Here is a 12531-nt window from a genome sequence, read left to right on the forward strand (position 1 = left end):
CGCTTCGCTCTCCGGCTGGGGCTCTGCTTTGGCGTTTCCCTCCGCTGTCCTGTTGCTCCGTCTCCTCTTCTCCCGTCTTCTCTTAGGGTCAGGCTCTGAGATAGCTCCAGAGTCGTCCTCTGGCTTCTGTGGAATCCTTGGGGACTTGGTCCAGGGACTTGTGGACACCGCGGGACAGCGGAAGGTGTAGCACCCCAAGGTCTGCCGAAGGGAAGGCCCTCCCCCACCTCCAGCCCCGGGGGGACTGGAAAACACAAATGGAGAGTAAGCGACCATAGTGTCCTGCGTCAGAAACGTTCTCCCTCCCTGCCCACCCATTCCCGGGTAAGAATCGGGACGCCTGAAATTCACATGGACATTTCTTAGGGGACATTTTTCAGGTGGCCGAGGAAACACACTGTTTTCTGTGAGGCTGTTCAGGGAGGCCCCCAGAAACTGCTGTTCTAAGCTTACCCCGCGCAACCATTCCTGGAGTGTCCGTCCACCTGAGCTCTGCCGGATGAGCCCGGAAGGAAAGCCCGTCGGCCGCGAGCCAGTCCCGCTGCCCGGATCTCGTTGCAGATAGCCGATCTTGGCGTCGCCACCTTCAAGACCTGGAGCAAACTGACCAAAGAGGAGCACAACGAGCAGAAGAAACTGCACCGCAGTGCCTCCAGGGCGACGGGCGGCACCCTCTGCTACATGGCCCCCGAGCACCTGAACGACATCAACGCCAAGCCCTCGGACAAGTCCGACGTGTACAGCTTCGCCATAGTGCTGTGGGCGATTTTCGCCAGCAAGGCGCCCTATGAAAGTAAGACGCGGCCGCCGGGCGGAAACTGGGGATGAGAGAAAGCGTGCCGAGACATCGGGGCGCATTTGCCGTCGTGTGCTCCCGTCCGGCCTGCCCCCTCCGCCCAGGCGGTGCGCGCCCCAGGGTGGGGCCCACCACTGACCAGCAGTCAGGGCTCCCAGGACAGAAAGGGACCTAGATAAGGCCGCGGAGCTGGGGGGCTGGGCGGGGCCTGTCACATTGCAGGACGCTCCTGCTTATGGTGCTTACCCATGCCTCCCTGCTCTTTCTCCTTTCATCCCCTCACTCCTTCCCTCCTTCGTAATTACCGTGGGGGGCCTCGCTGGTGCCTCGGGGGCTCACGTCTCAGCGCTGCCAAGCTTTGCCAGACACTGGCCTGAGTTCGGTCCCCGGCCAGGGGCGGATCCGCATGGCGCAGCAGGCCTGTCCTGTCTCCCCGCTGCTCCCCTCAGCGGTGGATTTCCATGGATCTGCCTGTTCTGCTCCCCACTCTGCCTCTGGTGACTCCTCTCACCCTCTCCACCTCTGGCCTTCACGCAAGTTCTTGGCCGCATAAACAAGTAACAACAAATCTTGAAAATAAATGCCACGGGCACTGTCACGAGAAGGGAGGTCTCGGTGGGGGACAGCAGGGTGGCCCTCCAGTCTCTCACTTGCTCTCACTGACAGACTTCTGATCCGTTCTCCCTGGAGGCACTGGTAGCCCACGGCTGGGTGATCCTCTCAGGCCGGCGCTGTTCCAGCTGGCCGGCCCAGCCCTGGCCTCGACGGCCTCTCCCCCACGAGACCCGCCGAATGGAGCAGGGGACAGCTGCCTTTGCAGCCGCTCTCTGCGCCCCTCTTCTGTGTGGGAACCTGCACTCTCTCCATCCACCCAGAGTCACCGCGGGCTCGCCCCCCCTCCCCCCTCGTCCCCCACCACCCTTCGGCACCAGCGCCTGCGTCCAGCCAGGTGCACGAGAGACCCCGGTGCCCCCAGCCCGCCCTCCGGCCTGTGCCTGCCTGGCCCGCCGCTCCGTCTCTGCTGCCCTTCCGCCGTCCCCACAGCCGCGTCGCTCAGCCCGTGCGAAGCGTCCTCTGCGTCCCTCACTGGCGCTGGGTGGCTTTTCCTGTTCTCTCGCTCATCCCTTTGCCCTCTGCCTAGTTAACAGGCCCTTGGGCTGAGCCGCTTAAATTCCTGGAATGCCACCATGATTCTGGAAGCCCAGCCTGCCCACGAGGAGTCCTCCTCTGAGGCTCCTTTCCCCTTTCTTTACCTGGGAGGCGCCTGCTCATTTCTCTGGACTCCACGAAGCCGCCACTGACCTTCTAGAGGTGGTCGATGCTTCCACATCACCTGCACTTTCTTCCTGAGGAGCAGTTCTCACTGCTTATTTCAGGTCACCTGGCCAGTCCCAGGCCCACACATCTTTGCGTCAAACAGGAGCCTGTCATTAACGTTACCGGCACATCCCACTGGCTCAGCCAGGGGACAGCTGTGTGGTGAATTCTGTCTTTCATCCGCAGAATCGAAAATGTAGCTGGATTCTCCCAGGGATGGAAGATGTTGGCTCCTGGCCGCCTGCTCCCCAAGGGGTGGGGGTAGGGAGGGCAGCTGTTGTTCAGCAGAAAGCTTCCAGTGCTAGCTTTGAACAACTGTACTGTACAACTGGGGTGTTGGTTACAAGGGGTATGTCAGTTACAACTGGGATGTCACTTACAAGGTGTCACTTACAATTGGGATGTCAGTTACAAGGTGTCAGTTACAATTGAGGTGTCAGTTACAAGGTGTCAATTACAAGGGGTGTCACAACTGGGATGTCAGTTACAACTGGGATGTCTAGGTGTCAGTTACAACTAGGGTGTCTGTCAGTTACAGCTGGGACCTCGGAATGGGACCTCGGAAGGGGTGTCAGTTATAATGGGTGTCAGTTAGGCATGGAATGTCAGGTACAACTGGACTGTCACCTACAAGGTGTCAGTTACAACTGGGATGTCAGTTAGAAGGTGTCAGTTACAATTGGGGTGTCAGATACAAGGTGTCAGATACAAGGGGTGTTAGAACTGTGATGTCACTAGGTGTCAGTTACAACTGGGGTGTCTGTCAGTTACAACTGACTTCAGAAGGGGTGTCAGTTACAACGGGTGTCAGTTATGTCAGTTACAACTGGACTCACCTACAAGGTGTCAGTTACAACTGGGGTGTCTGCCAGTTTCAACTGGGATGTCAGAAGGGGTGTCAGTTCCAAGGAGTATGTCATTTACAACTGGGGTGACAAATGCCACATGTTCACAGACACATGAACAAGGAGTGATGGTACATTTGCAGGTTCTACTCAATGTCAGTGACACTGTTACAGGGCACCTCAGTGTGAACTGGGCCCCCTGTCTGTGGGTCCTCACCCGCGCGCCTAAAATTCAGTTGTCCTGCAGGCACACACAAAAGGGTCAATACTGGGTTTATTTACAAAAGGGGAAAGGAAAAGGAACAACCCAGGGAAAGAGAGAGAGATACAAGGTCACTAGAATATCTTACCAGCTGGGCTGACTTGGAGCTCTGGTGACAAACTAACTGATACAGCCCCCGGTGGAGCAGTGGGGAGAGCCGTTTCCTGAGCGAGAGAGGCCCCTTGGATAATGGCGCCCTATTTATCCCCCACAGTCCCAGAATGCCTCTTAGCTCCCCCCTTGGGTCCTCGCAGTTCTCTCCCTGGTGCTGCTGGGAGTTGTAGTTTCCAATCACTGGCATAGGGGGTGGAGTCCACAAGACTGCAGAGTTCCTTTAGGACATCCTTCCCCTTAACAACACTGCAAAATGGCAGTCTTTTGATGAATCACTATAGAATATGCTATCTACGGGGAGTACTTGTCAATTGTCGGAGACCAGCTCCAACTTTTGAGGTGTCAGGAGGCAACACAGGCAGGACCCTAAGATGGGAAGGCGTCGGCGTGCAAAGATTCCAAGAGGGGGAGAGGAGTGGGAGTGAGGAAGACACGGGAGTCGGAGTTGGGTGCAAATCTTCCTGCTCTGCCTTTAGCAGAGGTTTATTTTATATATTTCCAGCAGGCAGGGGGATGGCATTAGCATACGAAAGGGGTTAAGATCACAATCACCTTTTTTCTAAGAAAATGGTCTGGGGTCGCAGGAAGAGGAAATTTCTTGCTAATCAAGAAACTTGCTAAAAGGTTTCAAGTAAGTTTTCTACTTTGAAGAAACTTGCCAAAAGGTTTTAAGTAAGTTTCCTTGAGGTCTAGACATAATTTGCTCTGAATAGGAGACATGGGTGAATTTGCTTATCTAAAGACTAGATAGTAGAATCCTGAAAGACTAGCCAGAAAGACTTTTGTGGATTGCTTTGAAGTTTAGCAGGTAAAACTTGACTAGCTCTAAAACAGGCAACCTGGATGAATTTCCATATCTAAAGACAGACAGTAGGAAGTTTAGGTAATTCTGTAGAAGGATGCTAGGTGAGATAGCAGAATAAGATTCGGGTTTTCCTCAGTCCAGCAGTGAGAGACTTTGCAGAAACAGCCCTTTTGTTTTTATTGATCAGCCAATTGTTAAGTCACTTTTGACTTCAGAGGAATTTCTCACCCTGGTGCAGTGCTTGCTTGTCAGGGCAGGCAGGCCTTATGCAGCTGAGGCAATCCAATTGTAGGCTGAAAGTTGCTCAGAATATTTTGATATTACGATTATACAAAAAAGGGAGGTCATAACACAAGTTAGCATGGAAAGTCTGATCTTTCAGAGCTTTTCCCGAGCTACCCGGAATCTGTCAGACGATAGCCGTCGCATAGCTTGTGTCAGTCAATTATGCAAAAAACCTAAGGATATTTATTGTTGCCCTGGCAGTCCTTAAAAAATAAATTAAATGAAATAATAAAATAAACAGCATGCTACAAATAGAGCAAACTGGGCAGAACATGTTGGCTCTGCCTGTCTCGGGGGCTTTTAGACATGGACTGAAGGGGTTGCTAGGTACCCAGGTTGACACACAAGGCGTTCCTCTCAAAGTGCTCAAATGCTCCAGTTACTGGAATCACCCGCTCTCCTGCATAGCTGGCCATTCATGATACTTGTTTTCTTTTAAAGGATTATTTATTTATGCGCACAGAGCTGGGGTACAACCAGAGGTGCAGGAGTGAGATGACTCACCAGAGAGTGGGGAGCAGAACAGGCAGATCCAGTGAAGTACCCTGCTGAGGGGAGTAGCAGACGGGCCAGGAGAGGGCTGTGGGTCACCTCCCTGGCGGGGGATCGAACTCATGCTGCAGTGGCTGCAGACAGTCCCATAGTGCCATGGTTTAACCCCTTGCGCTACCAGGGAGGGCCCTGATACTTATTTTTGACAATGCAGTTATGTCTCCATCTGTTAAAAAAAAAAACGCTCTCAACGTTCTTGTGAAATGTGGGTTTATTTTCACAGCACACCCCAGGCAGAAAAAGAGAGCATTGTCCAGCAAGGCCTTCCCCTCCTGCCTGACAGGAGCTGGGCCTGAGTGGCAGCCCCACCCCCACCCCCCACCAACTCGAGCTCCTCCTTTTCTCCATAGACGCCATCTGTGAGCAGCAGCTCATAGTCTGCATCAAGTCTGGGAACAGGCCCGACGTGGCCGTCATCCTGGAGTTCTGCCCGCAGGAGGTCATCAGCCTCATGAAGCAGTGCTGGGACGGGGACCCAGCCCTCCGGCCCACCTTTGTAGGTAAGAGGGTCTCTGCTGTGTCGCTGCATCCCACGTGGTGGCTGCCCGGAACGAACATGTCAGCAGCTTGCCTTGAGTCTCTAGAACCCTGAGCTCTGCTCTACTGCAATTTCGAACTACTTCTCTCTTTTTTTTTTTAAATACTAATTTATATACCCAAGCATTGGGGCAGGCCAGAGATGCAGGGGGTGAGTGGATTCACCAGAGTGGGGAGCTGAACAGGCAGATCTGTTGAAATACACTGCTGAGGGGAGCAGTGGGAAGACAGGAGGGGTCTGCTGTGCCCTGTGGGTCAGCTCCCTGGCTGGGGCTCGAACTGGTGAGGCGGTGGCTGCAGACCACTTCATAGTGCTGCACTTTAACCTGTTGTGCCACCAGGGAGGGCTCTCGAACTAATTTTCTGAATTGCAAACATTTTGTTCAAAGGCCCCTTTCCTTCTCCCAGAGCCTGCAGGCACACAAGCCCTTGTCTGTCTTTGCTCCTAGTGAACTTTTTTTTTTTTTAAAAAGATTTATTTATTTGTGCACACAGAACTGGGGTACAGGCCAGAGGCTCAGGGGCAGCGAGAGGCTTCACCAGAGACAGGGTGGGGAGCAGAACAGGCAGATCGACGAAGCACACTGCTGAGGGGAGCAGCGGGCGGGTCAGGAGAGGTCTGCAGCGCCATGTGGTCACCTCCGGGGCAGGCGGGGATCGAACTCATGCGGAAGTGGCTTTAGATTCTCAGTGCTGTGCTCTAACCCGCTGCGCCACCAGGGAGGTCCTGCTCCTAGTAACCCTTTTAAACCATGTTACGACTCACGTAATGCGAGATCGACCCTCTTCCCAGTGGCCCCAGGACAGTGCAGCACATTAAGCCCTCTCCCCTCTCCCACTGTGGTGCCCATGACCTCTAACACATTTCCATCCACCGGAAATGGACCTCTGAGCCTGCCCTGAACCAGGAACCCGGCCCAGCCCCGCAGCCACGCCAGCTTTCCACGACGGCCCTGGGTGTCTCACAGTGCACAGGCGCCCGTCCTCCTGTGTGACTGCGCACTGCACCCAGCAGAAGGCCCAGGCCCAGCCACGCTGCCCCCTCCCACCTCCACTCCCCCCCGGAAGCACAGGCTTCACGCAGTATTTTCTTTATCTGATTGTCGGCCAGTGAACACGGACCGGGTCGCTTCCAAGCGGCTCAGCTTCCTTCGTTTCTTTTCCCTGGTCTCTTGGAGTGTGCTCTGTCCTCTCAAGGGAGCCTGTAGCGGAGGAAGGAGGAAGAGACGAGGGTGTCTGTCGCGCCCCGGTCCCGTTGCCTGCTCTCAGCGTCCCTGAGGCTCTTAATGAGACCCTACAAACAGGAAGAAAGAAAAGCAGGCGGAAAAGTGTAAGAGCAGGTCAGCGTGAAGGCGCCTGTGAGGCATTTTGCCCTTGTTTCCATCGCGGGGAAGCCGAATGGAGGCCCCGGTGCCACATTCTGTCCCTGGTGAATCCTCTCACCGCCCCTGCACCTCTGGCTTGTACCCCAGTTCTGTATGCATAAATAAATGAATCTTAAAAAAATAAATCTTTGAAAAAAAAAAAGTAACACAGACACATTCCAGGTGCTCTTTGTTTCCCTCAGTGATAATACCTGGCCCAACTACAGTGCACCCTCACAGCCGGGATCCTGACCGCTACAGATACTCCTTCCCCCAAGAAGACCTCCTTCAATAGCCACACCCACTCCCTCCCTAACCCACCTCCTCTATCTCTGGCTACCACTAATCTAGTGTTGTCAGGTTAAGAATGTTACGTGAGTGTATTCATGAAATACCTTTTGCTACTCAGCATAAATCTGGGATTCATCCAGATCAACTATATCAATTGTTCATTCTTTTTCATTGCTGAGTAGTATTCTAGGGTGTGGTTGAACTGCAGTTGGCTTATTCAGTCCTTGAGGACATCTGGTTGGTTCCCAGGGTTTTTTTTTTTTTTGGCTAATGAAGCCACCAGACATACTCATATACAGGTTTTGTGTGAATAACAGTCTTTACTTCTCTAGAATAAATACCCAATAGTAGAATAGCTAGATCAGGAGCCGTCTGCTGCGCCATGTGGGTCAGATCCCTGGCCAGGGATCGAACTCATGCTGCAGTGGCTGTGGAGAGCTTCCTAGTGCTGCATTTTCATCTGTTGTGCCACCAGGGAGGGCCCACAACAATTTAGTTTTATCCTTTTGGAAAAAACCATGATCTGTCTTGAAAATTGGAAGTAGCATTTTTCTTTACAGCTGGCAATCCTAATTCTTCACACAAAACTCTTACTCTGAGCAGCCTGTCCCATAATGAGCCCAATCCGAAGGAACCTCAACAAGCAGTTCACCTGCCTCCTCACCCGAGAATAAGCACTGCCCCTCCGCCCCCCCAAACCACCACTGCGGCCGAACCCGCACACCGGCACAGAGCTTCCAACACCCCCCTGTCCCGTCCACCCCGTTGTTACTCTGATTGGTGTCTTCTTGAAAGCCAGTGACCTGGTGTTTAAATTTTCATGTTACTGTTTTGCCTGCAGAATAAGGTTAATAGATCATCAGACGTAATAGATTCATGTTACTTTATTCAAAAAAGTATTTGAGAAATCTGAAGGACTGTTTTTTTCACCTAGGCATTGACGAAACATTCAGACCTTTTTACGTAGCGCAGTTAGAAGGACTCGTAGAAGAAGACGTGGAGACTCTCAAGGTAGGTGACCGTAGCAGATGCTCCAGACACTAACGTATGGAAGCACTCATGGAAATTGAAGTTGTGTAATTTGCGGCTGAGACTTGAGATAAACAGTTTGGTAATCACATGAAACAAAGGTCGCAGTTTTATACAGACATCATCAAGTTGGCCAGTTGGACCCATTCTACATTTTTTTTTTTTAAAGACTTACTTTATGTATGCACACAAGAACTGGGGTACAGGCAGAGCTGCGGGGGGTGAGAGGATTCACCAGAGACAGAGTGGGGAGCAGAGCAGGCAGATCACTGAAGTCCACTGCTAGGAGCAGCGAGCTGGTCAGGAGAGGTCTGTTGCTGATGTGGGTCAGCTCCTTGGCTGGGGACCAAACTCGTGCTGCAGCAGCTGTGGAGAGCTTCATAGTGCTGTGCTTTCACCCAGTGGGTCACCAGGGAGGTCACCCATTCCACTTTTCATAAAGAAAATTCCAGACCTCCCTAGTGGCACAGTGGGTTGAGTCTCAGCGCCATCAAGCTGTCCATAGCCACTGTGACCGATGACGTAACTTATCCTGAGATCATGTGCAAGGCCGCACTGCTGGTCAGCTTAGGGGGGCGGGGAGCTGGGCTGCTGCAGCAGAGCAGGAGAAAGGAAGGAACAAACTCATTCCTCAGAGGTGATGGGGTATATGCATAGAAAATGCCAGACAATCATAATGGAACTTACCTGGTTATAAAGCTATTCCACAGAAAATCTAGGTGAGTGGGAAATAACTTTTTTTTTTTTTTTAGATTTATTTATTCATGCACGCAGAGCTGGGGTACAGGCCAGAGGTGCAGGGGCGGTTAGAGGCTTCACCAGAGACAGAGCGGGGAGCTGTCAGACGAAGTACACTGCTGAGGGGAGCAGCGGGCTGGTCAGGAGAGGTCTGCCGTGCCATGTGGGTCACCTCCCTGGCTGGGGATGGAGGCTCTAGTAACTGGACAGCTTCGTAGTTCTGTGCTTTAACCCGCTGTGCCACCAGGGGGAGCCCAGGGTGTGGGAGCAGCGGGCAGGTCAGGAGAAGTCTGCACGCCCTGTGGGTCATCTCGGAGCAGGGATCAAACTCACGCTGAAGGGGCTTTAGCTTCTTAGTGCTGTGCTTTAACACGCCGCACCACCAGGGAGGGCCCATGTTTTGGTTTTAGCAAGCCTGTACACTTCCTGAAAACTCTAAGAGCTTGTCTGGATCTTCGTGGTCCCTAAACTGAAATCCGCTGCAGGCGCAGATGCAGATGTCCTGCGAGGAGTTACACCCAATCTATGAGAAGCGAATTTGTCATGGAGTCTTAAAAATAAAAGCTAAACAATAGGAAAGCAAAAGGCTATGTAAGAAAGTAGATAAAATCGCGCTAAATGACACGACTGAAATGTGAACAGTGCTCTTTCGGTCCTAACAGCGGCCACTGACCCTGAGAAGTGCACGGTTTGGATGCTTATAAATAAAGCATCCAGACTGTGAGAGTCTGCACAGTCTGAGTCTTTGAAAAGGAGTTTGTATTCACGTATTTTTCACAGAAAGTAAAATAAGCATTGAAAGAGACATTTTCATAAAAATTAAAATGCCACAGAAATGTTTTTCCTGGAAAGTAAAAAGCAGTGAGTCTGTGAAGGAGGGAAGAGTCGCACCCCTCATTCTCCCGCGGTCGGGCATGTTCTCAGGCGTGTGTTCCTCCGGGGATGTCTCTGACCACCTGTGTCGCTCTCTTCAGAGTAAAGTCCATGTGCAACTAGGAACTAGGATGAACAAATGCGAGGAAGTGGCAGGAAACTGTTTTGCCTTTGAGTAGCGTGCCGCATCGTTTCCCCTTTTAGATACAATTCTCTGCCTTTTCCGTATTTCCATCATCCTTGTAAAAGTAATAACACTTTCGTAGGCAAAAAGTTATTACTTTTTTAGTGGGGGGAAATATATATATATATATATAAAACACAACATTTTATATAACACCCATTTTTAAGGGTCCCATTAAGGACATTCACACACCCCCATCTCCATGATGTTGTATCATCCCATACGGGAACTGTGTCATTGACTGGCCATTCCTCCCCCAACCCCACTCCCACTGTTTGATGACTTTGCCTGTCCTCGGTACCCATAGGCATGAGTCGATACTCTGACCTTTTGTGTCTCACATGCTTCACTTAGCTTAATGCTTTCAAGGTTTATCATTTGGTAACTTGTACCAAAATGTCTTTCCCCTTTAGGGCTATATAATATTCCAGTTTTATGGCCTCATGAGAAATGGAAGCCATACAGTGCAACACACTTGCCAAAGGGACTTAGTATCGACACATTTTGTTTGTTCATTATTGATGGATCTGGGGACTGTCTCCACCTATCTGTAGTGAACAGTGTTGTCAGCAATATTATCTTTTTGAGTTTCTTACTGTTACTTCTTTGGTGTGTGGGACTGGGGTGGAATTACTGAAGTGTGTGGTAATTTAATGTCTGATGATGTGAGAAACTGTCAAACTATTTTCCACATAGCTGCACCAATTCACAACCCTACCAGCAGCACGCAGAGTAGTGTCTCAGTGTTCTCACCAGTACCCTTCATTTTCTGGATTTGTTTTTTTTTTTTTTTTAAATAATACCATTCTAATGAGTGTGATGTGATCCTGTGGTGGTTTGGATTTGCGTTTCCCTAATGACTGACATTATTTATTTTCCTGTGCATATTAGCCATTTGTGTATCATTAAAGAAATGCCAGTCATTCCATTACTTTTGAATTGGGATGTTTGTTGTTATTGAGTTATAGGGAGTCTTTATATAATCTAGACATTTATCCCATATTAGATTAGATATAGAAGCATTGCAAAAAAAAAAATGTATCCTGTGGGTTATCTTTTCATTCTGTTGATGGTGTCCTTTGATGCTCAGATTTTAATTTTGATACTGTCCATTTTATCTCTACTTTGTTGCCTATGCCATGAAGGTTTTCCCCGTCTCCTTATAATAGTTATATGGTTTTAGCTCTTATACTTAGATGTTTGATTCATTTTGAATTAACTTTCTGTTATAAGGGAAGGATCCAACCTCATTCTTTTACAGTCTTCTCGCCCTTGTCAAAATTAATGGGCCATATATATAAGGAGTTATTTCTGGGTTCTTCATTGGTCTGTATGTCTCACCTTAGAACAATACCATACTGTTTCAGTTACTGTCACTTTGCAGTCAGTTTTGAAATCGGAAGTATGAACCCTTCACCTTTGCTCTTAATTTTACAGATTGTTCAAGCTGTTTGGGGAACACATTTATTTATTTATTTTTAGCGATTTATTGCTTGCAAGAGCTATCTGTAAATTCTACTTTCTGAAACAATGCATTTACCCTATAATTTTCTGAAACTAACTATTGTGTATTTATTTTAATTACAGAAGGAGTATCCATGCGAAAACGCCATTCTGAGGAGAATGCAGTCTCTCCAGCTGGATTGTACAGCCATACCTCCCAGCAGATCAAATTCAGGTAATTTATACTCCTATCAGAAATCTGTTTACTCATTTATTTATTTGCTCATCCATTCACTGCTCTCTAAAACACTCTTCATGACCATATGAGAAATAGAAGCAGCTCTAAAAGTTAACACTTGTGTTAATGGAATTTGTAATCTATTCAGGACTCAAGATAGATATATTCAAAATATTAAGTAACCTGATATTCACCAAAATCATAAAGTCTCCTGAACTTAAGAGGCTGATACATCTGATAGGGAGAAACAGTGAATAGCTCAGCAAAAGGAAAGAGACATGTATGAAAACACAGTCTTCGAGGGCACGAGGCTAGCTGGACCTAGAGCTCAGGCAGGAGGGCGGGTGGATCCTGCACCCAAGCAAGGACACTCTTCTGTTACAGCATGAGCAGAAGCAGGACAGGGGATACTGACAGCGTCTGTGAGCTGTGTGATTTGGGGTACGTTACTGAACCACTTGGACACCTAATAATTGCTCCCTCTCTGACAGGGCCTTTAACAAATGAAAGAACTGGGCCTCCCTGGTGGTGTAGGGGTTAGTGTCAGCGCTGTCACCTCCAAGGCCTTAGCTTAGTCCCCAGCTAGGGAGTTGACCCACACGGTACAGAAGACCGCTCCTGTCTTTCCCACCTCTCCTGTCCCGCCCACTGCTCCCCTCAGCAGTGGATTTCAGTAGTTCTCCTCACGCTGTCTCTGGTGAATCTTGCTGGCCTCACCCGCTTGCCCCATCCCACACCTCTAGCCTACACTGCAGTTCTTCTATGCAAAAATTTTTTAAAAAACCCATGAGGTGTGGCCCTCCCCGGTGGTGCAGCGGGTTAAAGCACAGCACTGAGAATCTAAAGCCGCTTCGCATG

The 12531-nt window shown here is 49.9% G+C and overlaps 1 protein-coding gene across 1 annotated transcript in view; it reads left to right on the plus strand.

Annotated features, from left to right (window-relative positions):
• Positions 1-12531, plus strand: part of RIPK1 (receptor (TNFRSF)-interacting serine-threonine kinase 1) — a 22850-nt gene that overhangs the window by 4903 nt on the left and 5416 nt on the right. The window contains exons 4-7 of the mRNA XM_012734167.1: positions 562-793; positions 5327-5476; positions 8103-8179; positions 11580-11670. Of these exons, the coding sequence (XP_012589621.1) occupies positions 562-793; positions 5327-5476; positions 8103-8179; positions 11580-11670 (550 nt within the window). The remainder of the gene's footprint in view (positions 1-561; positions 794-5326; positions 5477-8102; positions 8180-11579; positions 11671-12531) is intronic.

The sequence above is a fragment of the Condylura cristata genome, unplaced genomic scaffold (genome assembly GCF_000260355.1).
Source record: "Condylura cristata isolate star-nosed mole 26May11 unplaced genomic scaffold, ConCri1.0 scaffold00048, whole genome shotgun sequence".
NCBI lineage: Eukaryota > Metazoa > Chordata > Mammalia > Eulipotyphla > Talpidae > Condylura > Condylura cristata.